General features: G+C 50.2%; 1 protein-coding gene across 2 annotated transcripts; it reads left to right on the forward strand.

The window, feature by feature from the left end:
* Positions 1 to 12,085: 12,085 nt before the first annotated feature.
* On the forward strand, positions 12,086 to 19,234 carry NKX3-2 (NK3 homeobox 2). Of its 2 annotated transcripts, XM_083460787.1 has the most exons (3): positions 12,086 to 13,298; positions 17,875 to 18,167; positions 18,622 to 19,234. In XM_083460787.1, exons 1-3 carry the CDS (start codon positions 12,773 to 12,775, stop codon positions 18,712 to 18,714), a joined length of 912 nt encoding a protein of 303 aa, XP_083316913.1. In that variant the 5' UTR covers positions 12,086 to 12,772; the 3' UTR covers positions 18,715 to 19,234. The 2 variants fall into 2 exon arrangements, with proteins under 2 accessions (XP_083316913.1, XP_083316912.1); XM_083460786.1 differs by having other exon boundaries at positions 17,875 to 19,234.
* Positions 19,235 to 20,708: the final 1,474 nt, after the last annotated feature.

Here is a 20,708-nt window from a genome sequence, read left to right on the forward strand (position 1 = left end):
TAGTTATGTTTGACTGCAATCTCCCACAAGGTTGGCCTTGCTCAGCTGTTCCTCCTCAGGTTACTCAGTCCTTCATCAGAGCAGGCTTGAGGGTTGCAGGGGTTGGGAGTTGCTGTAGTCTGTAGGAAATTCATCCCTCTCCGGGCTTTCTGTCCACTTGAGTGGGCATCTAGCGTGTCTGTAACTGGTGCTGGGGAATATGAACTGATTAGGGATTCTGCTGGTTTGCCTGTGACTTAAAGGCACACATACCTTTGTGGCTCTGGTGTGTTACAGTGAAGGAGAATGAAAAATAAAGCATTAACAATACCCAGCTCCCCACCCCCAACAATGAGGGGGTAGTTTTTTGTTGTTATTGTGTTGCTTACTTATCTCGAAAAGGCACTTGAGTTGAATTTTTGGTAACATGTAAACAGGCAAAGTTCATTTTGGGGAATCCACCGCTGACAAACAATTGGGAGAAGAGGCAGGAGGGCCTTCCTGGCAGGAGCCATGGATAGCAGGAGTGGAGCCAGGTGAAACTCAGCACTCAGGGAAGTAACTGACTCCCAGGTCAGCCGCAACTGAGCAGGCCTTCAGACAGTTACTGACAGGGATGAGTTTCCGCCTCCAGTTTTGAACATTCCACAGAAGCAGCAACCAAGGCCTACAAGGAAATCACTTTAATGGCCCACCATTTTGCATGAAGTTCAATTAATTGGCTAATCAGTTAAAAGGCGGATCAACTTAAAAAGAGATCACCAGACTTACTTTGAAGTATCTTGACTTGGGTCCTCTATACCCCATGCACCTATCCTGGAGAGGAAATAGTTTAGCCAGAACCTGCCTTTCAACACCGTTGAGAAAATTAGTTGAAAGGACTGGTTATCCAAGCTCAGACATATGTATCGCATCACTTAAACAGTGCAGGCAATCTACATTTCCTTCTTTCTTTTTTTCAGTCCCAGGTGCCAGGAAGCAATTGAACACTACAGGGGAATGCCAGATCAATTAGGTTTTGAGTTTTATTGTGACTTGTCACACATGTGATGCAGTAATTTCTCTCTAAATGTCAAAGCTCATTAATGTGAGTGAGGAAGAAGAAATACAGGAAAGGGGTAATGGTTAACAATCACATGCGTAATAGTCTGTCACCATTTTCAAGTCTAAAAAAAATAATTCTGGCTCAGTGCCCCAAGAAAGCAGAAAGCTGGAAGATTTTCTTTTGAGACAATGATGTCTTTAAATATAAACACAAGTGCAGAATGCTTGAGTAACAGAATCCTTATTTAATTCAGTTCTCCCAGTAATGAGACTAAATTGGTTATTTGAATCTTTTTTTTAAAAAAAAAAGGGAAAGGCTTGTTTGCTGGTGACAAAAATTATTCTGAGACATGAGCCCCACACACTCACCCATGGGTGATATAATATGAGTGCAGGCAAGGAAAGTAGGCTGTCCTGCTTTTATCACCCTGCCGGGGTGTGGAAACTGAGTGGAGTATGTTTTACGAAGAAACCCTACAGACCGAGTTTGGGCTGCTTTTCTGAAATCAGAATGTGATGCCTCTCCTCTGCAGCGTGTCGCTTTTCTCTCTGACCAGTCTCTCTCCCCCTCCTCCTCCCTGCCCCCCTTTCCCCTTCTTGGACTCTTCCCTCCATCTGTCATTTCCCTCTGGAAAGCTCCCTTCTGCTGAGTCCCATATTTCATTCCCTGGCAGCCTCCACTGCCCTGCTACAACCTCTCTTAGCTTGCTGCTAAGTTCTCCTCCCCAGTCCTTACCTGCTCGCTCTCTCCTCCCTCCTCACCTAGGCCTTTCTGCATTCCCTGCCCTGGCAGCATGGCCAATGGCTACTGCCAACTAGAAGAGACAAAACTGTATGGACTCGTCTGACACAAAGCATGGTAGCTTCATATGAAACATAGAAAACACACTCAGAATATGAAGGTGTTGAAAACCACCACGATGCTGATGATTCACCTCTGGGAAATGCATCTTTCTGACAATGATGATGTGTGCTCCACTCTCCTGGTATGCCCCACGGAGGAACCTACTCTCCACTCTCCACTCTCCTGGTATGCCCCACGGAGGAACCTACGGTCTGCAAATAAAAACATCCTGAAGGTCCCAGGCCACAGAGAAGTTAGGCTGGCCTCAACTAGAGCCAGGGCTTTTTCGGCTGTGGCTCCAACCTGGTGGAACGCTCTGTCACAAGAGACTAGGGCCCTGCAGGACCTGACATCTTTCCGCAAGGCCTGCAAGACAGAGTTGTTCCGCCAGGCCTTTGGTCAGGGTGCAGCCTGACTCCCTCCTCTGGCAACCTGCACAGAATTTTGCTTAACGGTTGCCATTAATTTGATTTTGATTAATTTTTATAATGAAATGTCTTTAGAATGTCGGATTATTTGATTGTTTGATTATTTGATTGTTGTTAGCCGCCCTGAGCCCGGCTTCGGCTGGGGAGGGCGGGATATTAATAATAATAATAATAATAATAATAAGGCAACTTCCTTTAATCAGATTTCAGTAGGAACGGTTGAAGAGAATGGAAGGGGAGAGGGAGCTGAAAAAGAAGAGTGTTAAAGCGGAATTACAGGGCTGGCTGGCTGGGATATATTTCAGTATCCTAAGTGCCAGAACCCAATCTTTAGCTCCAGATATGAGGTTACAAAAATGTCTTTTATTTTGCTTCCCAGCAGCTGTGGCTTTAAGCTTTTAAAGATGACAAAACAGTTTTATCCAGCACAGTCAGCAAAATTCAGACATTTATTTCCCTGAGGTTGTAAACCTCTATAAAGAATGTTTGTATTTGAGTCCCCAGCTCTTAAATGAACATGGATCTTTTCCCTAAAAAAATAAGGAAAATAAGAAGAGAAAGATTGAAATCCTGATATTCTAACCATTCAAAGACAGGGAACAATCCAGTACTTTCAAGTGTCAGTGGGAGAAAATGAAGGATTCTCTCTACGGCTTCTGCACGGTAAGAGCTCTGACTCTGGACAGCTGAGATCCATGGCTGATTCAGTCATCTCTGTCTTTCTTAAAATAAGGGATTTATGGGTGGTCAGTATTTAGATCAGTTGAGCCACAGTGGAACCACCCTCGTCCTGTTTTACGCTGATATTCCATCAGTTCTTCTTTGGACTGTCATATTACACACCAGCAGTCATTCTACTCTAGTAGGCTGGCTACCTGAGATGCTTGTTTTATAACCCACCCACCCTTTATTGAATATTTCAGTCCCAGAGTGTTTCCCTTCCATCTGGACTGTTATAAGAAATGTAGCTGTAACTATGAAATGGGTGCTTTTTCTCTCCCTCCATCTCTTCCGCCTTTTGTCTTGCATATTTCAGACTGTAAACCTGAAAGTAGAGACTTTTTAAATTGAGCCACTCTGCTTGCTTTTTCACCTGTAGAGTAGGGTAAAAATCATTTAAATTACAGCTTTCTGGGAGATGGTGTTCCTAGAAATGAATTTAACAACAATACAAGCATTGATACTGTTCCCTTCACTAGCGTTCCTGGGGATATTAGATGGGCCAAACGGAAGCAGATTGGATAGAGAATTGATTCTATCTCTGTTGTTAGCTGCCAGGATGGTTCTATTAAGAAAAGTGAAATATTTAGAGGAGTTAAATAAGGATTTATGGTGCAGTCAAATCGGATCCATAGTGATTGCTGAAAAATTAAGGTATAGTAGAAGATGAACAAACAAATATTTATTGAATTATGGTATAAAAAATGTTTGTTTGGTACATAGCAATTGCCAACAAAATAACTCACAACCTCTGAGTCATAAAGGAAAAGAACCTGTGGAACATTTTTATGCAATCTTTCGGGACTTTTATGTTTCAAGTCCCTTACCCACACCAGCAAAGGACATTTAGACGTCCTGAGCTACAAGCCATCTCAACTATCTGAATATGAATGAACAATATCGATTCCTCAAAATTGACTTTCCATCTTTGAATGTCAGGTTTTTTTCCTTTTGTAATTTATTATTGCTATTTGTAAAATATAGATGATGGTATTCATTTTGGGGGGGAAACAATGATAATGAATAAATATTCATTTTCATATATGTACCAATGATGTGTTCTTTATATAAATGAGGACAACAATGTTCAATGCCTCCATTGAAATATGCCACTACTTGGAAACATTAGTTACCCTTCAGCTTCCATATTGTAAGGCCCAGAGGTCAACATCCTGATACTTAAAAATAAAACAAATCTTTATGGAGGACCAAAACAGTACCTCCATCTTCCACTGGAGCCAGTTTAAATTTGTTGGTCCCTGTCCATCCAGTTAATGACTCCAGGTACCTGCTCAGAACACAGCCTTGATGGATTTATAAAGCATTTCAATGGCAAGGGGGCAGCCATGCAGGGGGCATTACAAGCCCTGGGCTCAGCATTTTAGGAAGCAAGAAGTACCACACAATTTTGTGCACCACACAAATTTGAACCTCACATCAGCTGGTGGGCAGGTGAACATGGTTTGAACTGGGATGAAATTGGACCCATTGATGAGCCTGCAGAGCAAAGGTTCCCGACCCCTGACACAGATGTTAAAAAGCATGAAGGATAATGGATACAACTGAAGCTTGTAGAACATCATAGCACAGTGTTGAAAATCTCCAGCACCATGGAAGCAATCTGCCAGTTTAGAGTGGAACCGCTGAGCTATACAGCCTCTCCCATTCCCTTCAGGCAACCCACAAGGATTGCTACAATTTAACCTAGAGTCCAGGTCAGAGCAGATGTGATTTCTAGAAAAATGAAACCAATTTTGAAGTTTCATTGTCCTCATTTATTTTGTTGTCCTCATTTATATAAAGAAATTGGTTTCATTATGCTCAATTACAAGAGGTTTTTAAATTGGATAAAAAAACAGGCTTCCAGGTGGAAAAATCGAAACTAGAGACAGAATTGTTAGAACCAAAGACTAAAGTACTTTCGAGAATGTATAATTTGCTGCTTAAATGGAACACTCAGGATGAGACAGTTAAATCAGCAATGATAAAATGGGCTCAGGACATTGGGTACAACATTATGTTTGAAGACTGGGAAAGGTTATGGACCACTGGTATGAAATTTACGGCATGTAATGCCTTGAAAGAGAATATTATGAAAATGATATACAGGTGGTACATGACCCCAGTCAAGCTTGCTAAGATATATCATTTGTCTGATAATAAATGTTGGAAATGTAAGGAGGCTGAAGGGACATTCTTTCACCTCTGGTGGACTTGCCCAAAAGTGAAGGCCTTCTGGGAAATGATCTACAATGAGTTTAAAAAGGTGTTTAAGTACACCTTTCCTAAGAAACCAGAGGCCTTTCTCCTGGGCATTGCCGGCCAGATGGTGTCAAAGAAGGACAGAACCTTTTATATGTACGCAACGACAGCAGCAAGAATACTTATTGCAAAACATTGGAAGACACAAGATTTGCCCACACTGGAAGAGTGGCAGACGCAATTGATGGACTATATGGAACTGGCTGAAATGACTGGCAGAATCCGAGATTTGGGAGAAGAAACAATGGAAGAGGATTGGAAAAAATTTAAGGACTATTTACAAAAATATTATAAGTTATATGAATGTTAAGAGTTTGCATGATATAGAAAATTTAGCTTCAGCAATAAGATTCGGTGATATGGAAACTAAGTTATAATTATGAAAGGACTAACGTTTAAAGCAACATCATATTCATTTTAAGGTAAAGTAATTAGATAATAAGCATCTTAAACATAAAGTATAATCTATTTGAAAATACAAAAGAATGCATGAAACAAGGTAATAATTTGCTGATGTCTTTGTTGTGGAGAGTGCAGGGTGGGGGAGATGTGGGGAGGTCCGGTTGGTTATGGGAAAACACTTTGGAAGGATGGTTTTCTTTTGTTTTTCTTTCTTCTTTTTTTTCTTCTCTTTTTCTACTACTGTTATTTTCCTATGCTGACTGTATACTTGTGTCTGAAAAAAGCAATAAAAATATTTTTTTAAAAAAGAAAAATGCTCAGCAAACAAGTCACAGCAGGCTACCTAGGGTTCTAGACCACACTCCAAGAACCCTAAATAGAGGAGGCTTCTCACTATCCAGGAAAGCTCTACTTGGCAGCACAGAGCAGACACAGGAGTGGCGGTGATGTATTTCTTTTTGGCTAACAGTTCCCAGAGCAGTAGCTGCATTAGTCTGTTGCAGCAAAAACAACAAAAGATGTCATGGCGCTTTAAATACCAATTTCATTATTTGCATCTTATAAAGTATATGCTTGTCCACATAAACTGCCATAACAAAATGTGTTATTTTTAAAAAATAAATAAATCTGGCAGTCTTTGAGGTACCATAAGCCTTTATTGGCATTCTTTTTTGCCATCGTCGTCATCATCATGACCAGATTGGCCTTGCCTTCAAGGGGCCTTTGCCCATGTTCAGCCAGACTTGTATTGAGGTCTTCCCCACAACCAACCACAATCTACATTAAGCTGGATATTCAATTGTCCCCACAACTTCTTCATTGCTGCCAGCTCCCTGGAATACCAAAGAACTGAGCTTACTCTGGTCAGCAATAGAGAATGTGTAAGAAGGTTGTGTTGACGAATATGCAGCTGTATTTAAATCTAATTGATAAATTAACCTGTTTCGGGGCAGATGATTAAGCAACTGACATTGTCCAATCAGTCCAATAAGTTATTTAAAAATCCAACTAATAAGCGCACAATCCAGCTAAATTTAAGAACTTCTCAATCACATTTATTTCCTCAGGAGACTGAAGTTGTGACTCTTAATTGAGAGTAAGCATCACTGGGACAGACACTGATAGGATTCTGCTACTAAGCAGCCAGTTGAACGAAAAAGAACATTTAAGTTTCCCAGTCCTTTATTTAATAGCTAAAACTCTGTTGAAATAGAAATTATCAGCTGCGAGGTAATATCCCATCTTAGTGGTGCAGCAATAGAACTGCTAGCATGTTTTGTAAAAGCTAAGTAGGGACAAATTGCGGGGGGGGGGCGTGTGCTGAGATTTCCGCATTGCAGAAGGTTGGACTAGATGACCCTTGGGGTCCTTTCAAACTCTACAGTTCTGTGATTCTATTATCCTTCGCCCCACTCCGCTTCAGAAGGCAGTGATAGCCATATGCCTCTAGGTGGCGCACAATATCTATTTGTGTCTATGTATTGGAGTCGGGTTGTTTTTCCCCAAATACAAACTCACTGGGTACCGAGTGTTTCGGCTGTCTGTCCGGATTAAAAAGGTTGATCTTCCGAAACAAGTTGAGTTATATGCGCGGTTGATATTCCCCCGTGAGACCGAGAAATACAGACCCTGCAAGTGTCCTTATTTTCCAGGGGCGTCCCTGATTTCCCGGTTTCTGATTTGATTCTGGAATGTCCCGCTTTTCCTTAGGACATCCCTATTTTCATTTGAGAAATGTTGGAGGGTATGGAGTTATCCGACCCTGGAGCCGCCTGAAGGCAATCCTGTAAAGCGAAGTTTCTAAAATGTGTAATGTTTTGTGTTTTCATAGGTTGGAAGCTGCCCAGAGTGGTAAGATGCGTAGGGTATACATATTAAAATTATCATTCTGGAATGGGACGTCCCTATTTTCATCGGGGAAACGTTGGAGCATATGGAAATATATGAGGACGGACATAGATCAAGTGCTTCCTTACTTGCGTGGGAAGCAATTCATGCACATCCCACCTCAGCATGAGCATAACCAGAATTTTTGTTCGGGGTGGGCAGAACTTCAGTTAGCTATGTGTTTTTTATTGACTGGGGGGGGGGGTTGCAGCTTCCCCTCCCTGCCTCCCCTTAGCTTAAGCGCGCTTCCGCCTGCCAGCCCTGCAGTTCGCGACCAGTGACCGGGAGGTGGGGAGACAGAGCTACCTTTTCACTCTACCTGCCGACGCAGATAGCAAGGACTATTTTTAACCCGCGGTCTCATCCCTTTCAGCCCGGCCCTCATCCATGCCGGCACCGTACCTGAACCACCAGGTCACTGTGCCAGATGAACCCTCCCGCTTTAGATCTTCACAAAAAAAGGAGAGGGGGGAATCTGATGGGAGATTTCCCCTCTCCCTTCAAGTCTACCCTGTGCAGCTGGATCCTTCCTATGCACCTTTACGCAGGAGTAAATCTCTCTGATGTCAATGGGAGTCTCCAATGAAAAAAGCGCGCCTACGAGTGCAGCCTTAGATGCTCACGGCCACATGTCTCTCCTTCTCCCTTGCCAGGTGAGCATCCCTGGCTCAAAGAAAGAGGGGGGCGGGTTGGAGGCGGACACGCAGGTCGGATCTAGCTTCCTCTTCCGTCCTCTAGCTATGGATTAGCATCCTGATAATAGCCCAATCCGAAGTCATGCTGGAGCAGCCAAATCCACAGGGTCAAAAACGGATACAAGGGATGCGTCTCAAGGGAAGTCAGACCACTGGTCCATTTAGTTCAGTATTGTCTACACGCACCAGGTGTGGGGAACCTTTTGGGCCGCCTGACGTTGCTGGACTACAACTCCTATCATCTGTGACCATTGGCCATGCTTGCTGAGGCTGATGGGAGTTGGAGTCCGGCAACAGATAACCGGCCAAAGGTTCCCCGCACAAGTCTACCCTGAAGGTGCTGGAGGTTGGATTTGGTGGGACCTGCTCTATCGCTGAGCTGTGGCAGAAAGGCATCGCTGGAACCGCCTGCTCCTGTTCCCGGGAAGCGATTTCTCCTTGCATTAAGCGAGTGTGATTTTGACATCAAAATTTTGGACTCGCCCAAACTAAAGCCTTGCGGGTGGTGTTGGTTGCAAGGATAGAGCTGAGGAGGCGTTTAAGGTTGCAACGATGAACGCTTGCTAAGGAGGCAGGACGAGTCTGGGTCACCAAACATTGTTCTATTTGTTCTAGATCAGGCATCCCCAAACTCGGCCCGCCAGATGCTTTGGGACTACAATTCCCATCATCCCTGACCACTGGTCCTGTTAGCTACGGATGATGGGAGTTGTAGTCCCAAAGCATCTGGAGGGCCGAGTTTGGGGGTGACTGTTCTAGATGCTCTATTTGATGGACCCAGCCCTGGGGTCACGTGTGTGAGGAAGGGCGGGCTAGAAATTTGTTTTTATATATACCCCGCTTGATTGCTTTTATAAAAAAAACCCTCTTAAAGCGGTTTACAAAAACGAAGGAAATCCATCCTGTTGCATTTCTTATATGGCTTTCTTTCGAGTGCAGATGAGCGTCTTCCCCCATTGAAATCAACGGGGATCCAAACGTGTTTGGCTCGCGTGTCTTTTTAGGCGAGTAATTCTGGACTGTCGTGGGTGCGACCTTGGGGAAGGCCTTGATCTTCCTTCCCCCGCCCGACTTGGCTAACAAAGGTGACCCGATCCCAGGCACATTTTTCTCGGGAGCAAGTCTTGGGGGGAGGCCAGCTTCCTCTGCCGGATCTGCCCCGGTGCCCCCCACTCTTAGGCTGCTGGCCCTCGGGAATGGCGGAGACGGGCGACGGGGCTGCTCATAAGAGAACGTGACCTGTTGGAAGGCGGCCTGCTTCCCACCGCTGGCCACCATCCAGGTGCCTCTGGGGAGCCCGAGAGCCCTGCGGCCCCTTCGCGCCGTTTTCCTCAGCGACTGGCCTCGGGACTCAAAGGCGGCCCGAGATCCGAGAGAGCGCTTCCCTTCTCCTGCCCTAAATCTCCCAGCATGATCCAGCTCCACTGGGCGATCGAGGAGGATCCTCTGGCGGCGACGGGAAGCTCCCCGCCCATCCACTCGCTCTGTACACCCCCATCGCGCGCCTTTTCCACTAAGCGAAACACCAAAAGAAGCCCCGGGCGCGCCACCTTCTCCTGTCCGGGCTGCGCCTCTCCATCTTTGGGGCTGCCCTCTTGGGAACCTTTTCCTGCCCTACAAGAGCCTTCTGAGGCGACCATGTCCAGCCTGAGGCGGCCTCTTGGCCGAGGTGTTTCCGTTCCCTTTTCTGAGGCGGGCGGGCTCCGTCTCTTTCGGGGCCTGCGCCTCCTCACCTCAGAGACCCCTTCCCTGGTCAAGTCAAGGCCGGCTGAGGAGGGCGGGGTGGCTCGGCCATCTCTTCCTCGCGAGTTTCAGTCGGGCCTTTGGGGCCAACTTCATGCTCATCCCCACCTTGTTGACCTCTGAGCGAAACACCCACCCACTTCTTCATTAAAAAGCTTTGGCCGCTGTTGTCGTTCCAGCACCCTGCATGACTGGGTGCCCTCCGCAAACGGGGCCCGGGCCTTTGGGCGAGTTCCGAAGCCGCCGAGGCCCACCGAGAGGCGGCGGGCAGAGGACGAGGAGAAGGAGAGGCCGCCCTGAACCGCGCCGCCTGCCAGCCAGGCTTCTCCTCGCGGCCTCCGGGGCTTCCAGCGACTCTCCCGCCTTTCCCGGCAGCCCGCGGCGACCTTCAAGCCACGGTTCGCTCTGCGGGGAAAGGGCGCGAGTGAAGCTGGGCCTCGGGCTCTGCTGCCCGCCTGGCGCTCGCCTGCCCTTTCCTCGGGGCTGGCCTGCCCGGGCCCCCTCACAAGGACCGGACTCCTCGCTCCACGGGACCTTGGCCTCGCCCGGGGTCCCGCCCGGAGCTCCCTCTTGAGCGGGAAGGAAAAGGCGCTGGAGGCCTTTCGAGGGCTCAGGACAGGCCGCGAGGCCCGAAGGACGGCTCTGGAGCGGATCGCCTAAGATCCAAGATGGACGCGGGGCGGGTGAAGCACTTTGGTTTTACCCGCCCCTGGTTGGAGTTGCTCCTATTTGGGCGTATTTACACCCCTGGCCCTGTAGGATAATGATCGCCTGCTCCCTGCCCTCCTTTCAATGGAGCCCCCCAATAGCATTATTATTATTATTATTATTATTTTGCTGCTGCTCGCACACACCAATGTCAAGCTGACCCCCAACTTTCCTTAGGCGTGCAGCATTTTGAAACACCACAAAAGTCGCACCCCCCATCCCTGTCGCCCCTACTTTTTGCATTCTCCACACCCCCCCCCCCCGCTGGCTTTTCTCGATTGTGCCTTCTTCCCCTGGGCCTCTTCCACCTCGAGTTTGTTTCTTGCACGTACACGCAGAGACCTCGCAAAAATGATTTTCCTTTGCAGATCTGTTTGCCTGCAACAAGCGCCGGAGAATGGTGGCACATTTTGGGAAATGTTGGGCAGCTGAAGCAAGCGAAACCAGCATTTCCCCCGGGACCAGATCACTTTATTTCCACGCCTGGCTTTCTCGTAACGTGTACTCGACACACTTGGAAAGTTCTCTGAGAGTCGTCAAGCTGCTCCGGGTTGCGAATGGGAAACAGAAGAGCTGCGTCTCCAGGGAATATAAAGAAGGAAAGCCATCGCCATACGTGCTACATTAAGAATTACTGTTTTTTAATTGGTATACAAGCTCTTATTACGAAAATTCAGGTTCTGACTACTTTAGGGCACAATGCTGCCAGAGTCGAGCTCAAAGTTGCGTCCCGTTGGTTTCAGCGTGAGAAGTTGCTCTTAAGTTCCCCCATTGGAATCCGGATCACGCTCTAACTTTGTTGGCCTTTAAGGTACCGCAGGACTCTGGAGTTTTCATCGGCTTGCAGAAGACGCTTACCATGCTTCCAGGAAGAAGGAAGAGCGAGATTTGTTCCTTCTCTATTGGCCTTGCCATGAATTATCAATAATCAAAGACTCTCTTTGATTACTAATGATGCGTCCAGTTAATCATCTCTATAGTAGTTTTTTTCTTTCACTGTGCTAGCAGGGGCTTCTGATGCAACGAATGAATACCATCCTGGAAGGATCTATCTAGCATCTATCCATGATGGGGGAAATAGCTGTCGCAAAACTGATTAAAAATAATTCATCTTTGATATAACATCATCGCCACGACAAAACTGACCTCATCTGATAAAATTGCCTAACAGGAAAACATTTGAAGGCCCATCATCTTAATATCGAAGCACCTAACTGCATATCCGAGGTGGGATTATACAGAAATACATTAAATCGACCATTTGAAAACTACGCAGGGAGAGAAAATGTTTGCAACCTAGAAAAAATGGAGGGGAAATTAAACGGTTTCCATTAGTTTCCCCATGTTCGAGGCAGATCTCGCCCCCTCCCCACCCGCCCCCCGCGCGCGATTGGTTCGTTTTGCAAAAGACGTTTCCCTCGGCGGAGTTTGACAGCCGGGTCCCTTCGCCGCTTACTCAGAAGTATGTCTCACTGAAGTTCAGCGAGTACAGGATCGTGAGCACAGCCAGCTGCAGTTAATAGTTTTCTCGAGGAGCGAAGGGCAGCGAAGCCAGCGCGCGGTGGCTCGGCTGGGAAAGGGTTAACGGCCAGCGCTGGTCCGGGACCCCCAACTCGCGCCCAGATCGCTTTGCCTGGAAAAAATTAACAACTTCTTCGGGCTGCCGTGAGAGCCAATCAGGCGGCTCCCGGGGCAGAGCCCTGCCCAATGGGAAAGGCCGGCCCGGGAGCTGTCACTCACCGGAGAGGAATGACAGCTGGGCTCGCCTGAAAAAGGCCGAGGAGGGGAGAGGAAAGAAACAGAGGTGGAGGGGGAACGACGGGGAGGGCCTGCCGAGGGGGGACCGGAGCTGGAGGAGCCGCGCCGAGCGGGCGCGAGCGCCCCAGGCAGACCCGACGCCTGCCGGGCTCTTTATGGGAAGACTGCGCAGGACGCCCCGGGGCCCCGACGGCGCCGCTGCTGCTGCTGCTGCTGCAGCCCGAGGAGAGGCGATGCGCTCGCCCAGCTGAAGGGAGGCTTCCCGCTGGAGAGGGAGCCCGAGGGGCGGGGGCCGGAGACCGATGGCGGTGCGCAGCAGCAGCACCCCTGCCCCGACGCCCTTCTCCATCCAGGCCATCCTCAACAAAAAGGAAGAGCGGAGTGCGCGGGGCTTCCTGCAAGGCCGACTGCAGCCGCCGCCGCCCGCAGGGGGCGCCTCCGCCAGCCCCGACGTGGCGCCCGCCTGCTGCTGGAGGCTCTTCGGCGACGAAGCCGCGGCGCTGGCCGCAGCGCTGCAGCAGCACCAGCCTGCCTCCGCCTTGGCCCCCGCGGCTTCCAGGGCTCCCGGACTCGCCGTCTGGGACTCCGACTCGGTCCTGAGCGAGGAGCAAGAGGGCGACAAGGAGGAGGACGACGACGACGAAGAGGACGACGACGAGGACGGCAGCAAATCGCCCGCGGCCTCCCGGAGGCCACGAGAAGGGCAGTCCTCTGGTTCTGGCGCCCGATCGCTGTCGGAGGGCTCGGGCAGGGAGCCACCGGGACAGGAGCTCCAGGAACGGTCCCCGGAGGGTCTCAGCGACATTGAGCTCTCAGCCCGAATCTCAGGTACGCAGAGATTACGCGGGAGTCCCAGGGTGGAGTTTGCGCTTTTGAAATCCGGATTAAAATGGCCAACCCATGGCGCTTTGCTCGCAGGAGCTGATTCCCAGAAATGCCAGTTCCGCGGCACCTATTAAGCACGAATTGGAATAGCAGGGCAGGGGCGGGGGGGGGGGATGAGAATGACCACCCTAAATCATCGCGTGTTAACACAGAGAAACACGCACCCTCCGTGTGCCAAAGGAACGAATCTGCCCCACTGATCTGGAGACGCCAGTTAGCCTGTTAGGGCCGCTTTAGAGTTCCACTTTGAGCGGCCTTTCAGAAGATCCCTGCCCTAGGAAACATGCTGTAGGGGGAACGATCCAACTACTATTTTAACGCTGCAGTCCTTTGCACACTTACACCTAGATCTAAGGCCCACTGCAGAGCGCTTAGACTTGGTCCGGAACACGCGCGCTTAAGAGTGCGCTGTTAGTCCGAATGGAGACGGATGGGATGGAGAATTTAGCACTACTGACTGCGTCTCGCTCTCTCCTGCTGCTCATGGTGGAAAAACTCGGGCTGAGGCCACAGAATTCTGGACCCTTCCAGCTTGCGGCCCAGGGAGTCATGTTTTTTTACTGCTTTCTCCATAAAAAGCGTGTCCTCAATAGGCCAGTAGAAGTTTTTACTGTAGCTCTCGTCCCGAAGGCTTAAGTGTATTTTTCGATTGCCTTTGTTTAAATAGCGCATCTCAACGTTACAAGCAGAGTCTTTTGATGTTCAAGGCCGCAACCCCCCTCCGCCCAAAGGAGAAAGAACTCTTTAAAAATATTAATTAAATGGATCATGATCTTCAGGTCTCGCACCTTGCTACATTTTAAATGGAACCTTTCAGCGCCTTGGTTATTCAAAGCTTAGGTCCCATGTAAAGCGAGTTGCTTTTAAAACACTGGAGCATAAAGTTGCAGCTTATTTATTTTCGTTTTTGCTTTGTCCGTGTCTCTTGCAGTCCTGCAAACACGCGCGCACACCAGCCTCGGAGTAATCTCCACTAAAATTTCGGTGATGCGGACCTTTATAATCCCATCTTCCCGAACTCCACTCCCAACTTTATTATATAGAAATCTGTTTCTTTTTAATCCATAGTGTTTCACTTAATTCGTCTACAGCACAACCCTAGGGAGAAATCCTATACAGAAATTGCTTCCGTTCAGTTCAATGGGGTTAAGCGGGTACAGATAAGACGGCAGCATTAGGCTAGACAGCGAGTCCATCACCCGCGGCTACTCCCAGTCCCCGCTCGCCCCATTCTGGAGGCCCCGGAGCTGGAGGCAGGCTGCAGGCCCTCCGTCCCAGAGAGCCTCTTAGACTTTCGCTTGAAAACGGCGACTCTCCTCGTTTCCTCAACCCCGAGGCGGCTCCTCTGGACGCAGACTTCGGGATGCGATCCAAAGGATGCGAATTTGGTGGCAAAATCCGGGGCGGGGAGTCCCACTGCCTGGTACCCACTTACATGGCGACCCGGTTCCGCGTCCACGTGCCAGGGAGGGGCCGTGAAATAGGGCGCCTTGCCTGCGGGAAAAAGCAGCATCTTCGGGGCAGAGCCATTACCGAAAGCCGCACCCCACCCCCCAAAAAGAAGAAGTCAGTTTGTTCCTTCCGGCCTACTCCGGAAACCATGCAGAGGGCTGTTTTACTCCAGGGAGTTTCCCAGCCTTCAAGGGCGCTTGTTCGCCTGGTGGCCATTGCGGAAGAACCAAGGCTGGCAGGCCGGGCGAGGTCTGGGAGCAAAAGGACTGGCGGGAATGGACGTCCAGGAACGGAGGAGAAGCAAGATTATTTCAGCCTCGAGGGCGGGAATAATAGCCCTAAAAACAAGAGCAGTAACCCCGCGATCCAGCCCAGGCTGCGGGCTTTCGAGCCTAGCCAGTTCTTAAGCAGAGTTGCGCGCATACTTCAGACTTTTGCGCGGAACTCCTGCGCTTAACTTCTCCCGAATTTTTGTTTTCTTTTTTTTAATGTAAGCTTTGAGGTGTAGCTTTCATAAGGCAGGATCCTGCCTCTGAATGAGGATCCATTGCCACGGGGAGAAGGGGAGGGCAGCCGCCGCCGTAGATTAGTGGGAGAGCAAGCGAGTGATATTTATTTGCGGGGGTCAGCTAAAATCCCTTTTCGGTTCACGGTTCCAGGATTTCCAGTCACGTGAGCCGGATTAAATTTCGTGTAAGGCATACTTTGGCCGGTCCGATCCACAACCTCATTAAGCCCTACGTAGTACTGAGCACGATTTTAAGATCAACGGAGCTCAAAATATTTCGGTTAATCCGTATTGAGACTCGCAAGGTCAAACAAAACAAGAATTCAGCTGCATCCATTGAAACCGTTTTTGCTACAGTATTTTGCTGTCTGTCCTGGGGACGAGCCCAAGAGTGCTGTTTAAAACACAGTGTAAAACACAGACGCAGATCCTCCTAAATGCTTCTAGGCCCACCGCCGTTGCTTCGTTTTGGGTTTTCACGCCTGTGGCCGGATGTGGCGTGGCCTTGAGTGGGCTCGGCTCTCCGAAGCCTTTCCCTGCCTGGTTTGCCAACTGGGCTCGCCTGCCGGGTCGCCGGGACTGGGGCTTCCCTCCTAACTCCGCGACGGTCCAGTTGCCGACTTTCATGCGTGAGTGAAAGAGAAAGTCTTTCTCGGCCCTGCGCTGAACTCGATGGGTGGGGGGGGGGTGACCTCTATTTGGCGCTGTGCTGTAGGTGGAGCCCACCCACCCCAGCCCCGTTTTGAGTGCAGGGGCGGAGGACAGGTATCTCACTGAGACGGGAATCAGGTACCCCCTGGGAGGGATGGGCGATTTTGGTTGGGTGCCCCTCCCCAAGATTCCCGAAGGAGGCCTTCCTCCCTGCCTCCCCCTCCTCCTGGCTTTGCAGGCTCGCGGTCGGACTGCAGGAGCCTCCATCCGAAATCCAGAGGCAGCACCAGATAAAACTATGGGCGGGGGGGGGGCACAGAAGGGACAAAGTATATGTCTAGGTGTGAAGTTGCACCCCATATGTTAAGATCTCAAAGAAAAATAACTGCATATTAATGACAAGACTCCAGCAATTGGGCGGGGGGGGGCGAGTTCTTTTGGGGGTAGGGGAGGCGCAGGGATGCATAGCCTCTGCCCGCCAGTTCTGCCCCTTCAAACGACGTCCTGGGTCCCTATCCTGCCTGGTTCCGAGGTCCACCTCCTTCCTGGATGAGCCAGGGACCCGGCCCAACTCCGTGTCGGTATTTATATCCCGCTTTTTGACGACAAAGCAAACGCGGCTTGCCAGTTTGTGGCGAAACAAATTTAAATGCCGTCCGAACAGCGAAAAAAGGCAATCCAACATAGACGATAATGCGCTCGGCCAGAAAGCGTGTCTGGGGCGAAATAGTCTCGAGAGCCGGTTCCCAAAGCCCCTCTGCCCCTTCGAGGTCCTTCTTCGAGCCCCGTCTCTCTTCCGGCCTTCCTCCAGCCACTCTTCCGAGGGCCTCGTGACCGGCAGGCCGATCTACTCCGGCACGTTCCCGTGGCCCTCCGTGGGAAGAAGGGAAGAGCCCCAGGCGGGTCCCTCCAGGCTTCCCCCGAAGCGCCTGGTCTGGCGGTGCCCCGCTTGGATCCTTATGTAGGCTTGGGTGGTCTGTCGAAATGCCACGGGGTTTAATCCCAGGCCGAGTGAGTCTCGTATAGGGCGGTCGCCTTAGGCTCTTTTCCCAAATGAAAGCATGTTCCCTCAAAGCGAAAGGGGAGCCGCTGTCCAGAGACCGCCGCCCGCCTGCGACAGCCTTGCGTCCAGGCGGGCTTATTTCGAAGCCAGTCTCTCGGGGTCAAGGGACGCAAGCTGTTTGCAATGGCATTTCTCCCTCTATTTACTGGGGTGCTGACAACCGACTGTGGTTTTACGACGGCCGGCGGCCTTTGATCCGAATCCTGTTTCTTTCAGAGTCAAGCGTTAATGTGGGATCCGAGGCGGGAAGGGTGGCCGCGAACCACAAAACACAGTCCTGGGCTTGGGGGATTCCAGGCGCGCAATGTCGCTCAGTCGGGCTCCGTCGCTCGTCCTAAGCAGAGGTGCTAGCGAAGTGGAGGCTCACTTCGAGCTCACTTCGAATCAAACGGACTTTGGCTCTCCATGCTTTCTGAGTGTTTCTCGGGAGATCCTACACTTCTGGCCAACTCTGGTTCCAAACCCGTGTTACTGTTGTGATTTACTCTCGAGTGAGAATAGGTCACTGCGTGGGCATTTCAAAGGCACAAAGAAGAGGACTGGGTTGAGATGTGCAAGTTAAAAATGTGTGTGTGAGTTTCTGCGTGACACACATACACAAGAAATTTGCTTTTCTCTGCCTCTCTCTGACAACACCCCACCCCTTTGTGCCTCTCCAAATCCGAAACGTCGCCCCTGCCCGGGGTGCCGCCAATGGGTGCGAGCCTTTGAAAAGACGGCAGTGGGATCCCCGCCGTGTGCTCCGGTTTGAGTCGGGTGTGGGTGGCGAGGGCATTTTGGGGGTCCCCCAGCGCCCCGCCTCTTCTGATTCTGGATTGTTTGTGCCTCCACCCTGTTTCCCTCAGATCGCAGCCATCCTGACGACCTCGAGGAAGAGCAGAGCAACAGCAGAGGTGGCGGTAAGAGCTCCAAGGCCCCGTCGGAGGAAGACGAGGCGGCGGCGGCGGCAGCAGCTGGGTCCGGCTCGGCCCCGATGGCCGCTTCGACGGCAGCTCCGAAGCCGCGAAAGAAGCGCTCCCGGGCGGCGTTTTCCCACGCGCAAGTCTTCGAGCTGGAGCGACGCTTCAACCACCAGCGCTACCTGTCCGGGCCGGAGCGCGCCGACCTGGCCGCGTCGCTCAAGCTCACCGAGACGCAGGTGAAGATCTGGTTCCAGAACCGGCGCTACAAGACCAAGCGGCGCCAGCTGGCCGCGGATCTGCTGTCCTCGGCGCCGGCCGCCAAGAAAGTGGCTGTCAAGGTGCTAGTCCGTGATGACCAGAGGCAGTATCACCCGGGCGAGGTCCTCCGGCCGCCGCCCCTCCTCTCCCTCCAGCCATCCTACTATTACCCCTATTATTGCCTACCGGGCTGGGCTCTCTCCGCCTGCGCCGCGGCCGCCGGGGCCACGCAGTGACCCACGCAGTGACGGGGACTCCCTGCCCTCGATCCAGGCTGGATTAAGAGCCGTGGCTTCGGACTAAGGCAAATGGACGAGACCCGGAGGGCGGGGAGCAGGGGCAGAGGAGAACTGCACTCCGACCCGCTGTCTCCGAACCCCAAAGAACATCATTATTTCATCTGCCCCTCCCCCATGTCTTTTGGTCTTCCAGCGAAACTCCAGTGGAGCCTCCCCGACGGGGCTGGATGAATGTAAGGCAGCCTCCGCTCCACGCTTCTCTTTCTTCGAGGCGGCAAAAGGGTGAGGTTTTGCCCAACACGCACCCCAGAACAGCGCAAATAAATCCAAACCTATTTTACGCCTCGGCGCAACCCTGCCGGAAGTTCTCCGGCGCGAACTGGCCCCCTTGGGCAACGGAGGAGCCGCCGCCTGTGAGTCCCCGCTGCCCATTCACTTCCACGGGCCTTGCGCTGGGTAACTTCCCGCTGGATCGCGCCCGGTTTCTTCGAGGCGATGATGGAGAGGATTTGGGAGAGTTGATATTTTAGCACTTTGCGGTTGTATTAAATTGTTGTTATTATGATAATTATTTTTATATTCAATGTGAATATTTTAGTCGGGCCTGCGGGGGTGGGGTGGGAACCCTCTAAAGGGAGTTTCAGTACTATTCAGTGTCTTCTCGTGTCTCTTCGCTGTCTCAGTTTCCCAGCAAACCTCGCTGTCATTCTCTCTGGTGGACGCCTGCATATTTGTGAATATTTGTTTGTTAATCCGTTCCCCTGTACCTATTCTTTTTTTAATTTATAAAGTTCAGTTTAACTCCTGACTATTGTCTCCTTTTTCTACGACTGGCCTTGATTCTCAGGCCCAGTTTAGTCGGACTTACCACCGAGTAAAATTAGTTAGAGGACCCTTTCCTTGGTGAATTCTGCTCGGTGTGATTCCTGTAAAGGAAAAGTACCTTGACTTTATATGGGGGGGTTTAGCCCTGCTATGAATATAGTGGAACCTGTTTCCGAGTAAAAATGATAGTTTCCGGCTTCACTTTCCTTTGTCTCGGAAGCAAACGTGTTTGATTTTGGATCGCTAAGAAGAAGTTCGGCCCATGACAATGTGGCCTTTAGCCCGGATCTGCTTGAAAGTTAATCTGTAGGTGCTCAACGAAGTTTGGTTCGGGTCCATTAGGTGTAGACTCCTACCTGACTTTCCCCACAGTGAAGTTCGTCTTTCCTGGGTTGTGGAACATTCAACTGAATGCCTCCACATCGCCCGCCGCTGTGACTCCATTTCCACTTTCCATAGCAAAGTCAACGGCAGTGCCAATCTCTTCATACACGAGGTCTGTATTTTCACGGCCCACCGTACTTCTGTGACGGCACGGTGTGTGTGTGTGTTCTGTTTTAACTGTGCTCTGCTTTAACTGTTTTTAATTCTAAAATTTAAATCGTTGTAACCCTCCCTGGCATCTGCTGGTGAAGGGCGGGCAATAAATTTAATAATAATCTTAATCCATTCCCTGCAAACCTTTGGGTAAGAGCACTTATGAGGCTGCCCAAGCCTCTGTGCATCCTTGCTTTTGAAACCAGGTACCACCGTCAAGGTTCCTTGCATGTAGAGGTAGCGAGATTTTATATACAGCATAGCTTTAGATTCCTAAGCTGCTTCCTCTTCCTCCCACTGTACACACACACACACACACACACACACACACACACGAGTGGGTTGCGTTTCTCCCGAGGTTAACTAGCTGTGAAAGTTACAGATAGGTAGCCGTGTTGGTCTGCCATAGTCAAAATAAAAAAATTCCTTCCAGTAGCACCTTAAAGACCAACTAAGTTAGTTCTTGGTATGAGCTTTCGTGTGCATGCACACTTCTTCAGATACAGGTATTCTTCAGATACTTCTTCATACCAAGAACTAACTTAGTTGGTCTTTAAGGTGCTACTGGAAGGATTTTTTTTATTTTAGCTGTGAAAGGTTTCTTTTCGCATCTCGGCTCACAATAGCTAAAGGAGTCGCGAGAAAATGGGCAGACTCCGATCGAGGACGCAACGCACGTCTACACAAATTGCTGGGTGGAGGAAATGTGTCGTATGGACACCTGAGAGAACTTGGGCTTGAGATCAACTGAGCAACTGGGGCCAAAGGGCAGCTATTTGGGTTTTGCCTATTAGCTTCAGGGAAGCGCCGACGTGTCCCACACGTTGGCCCAACAGGGGCTAACCTAGCGGGGCTTGGTGAGGAATTCGTGGCCATTTAAACAGTGAGGCAATTGTACCGGGTTTCTTTCTTTCTTGG

Source organism: Podarcis liolepis (genome assembly GCF_965112155.1).
Source record: "Podarcis liolepis genome assembly, chromosome: 9".
NCBI classification, from domain to species: Eukaryota; Metazoa; Chordata; class Lepidosauria; order Squamata; family Lacertidae; genus Podarcis; species Podarcis liolepis.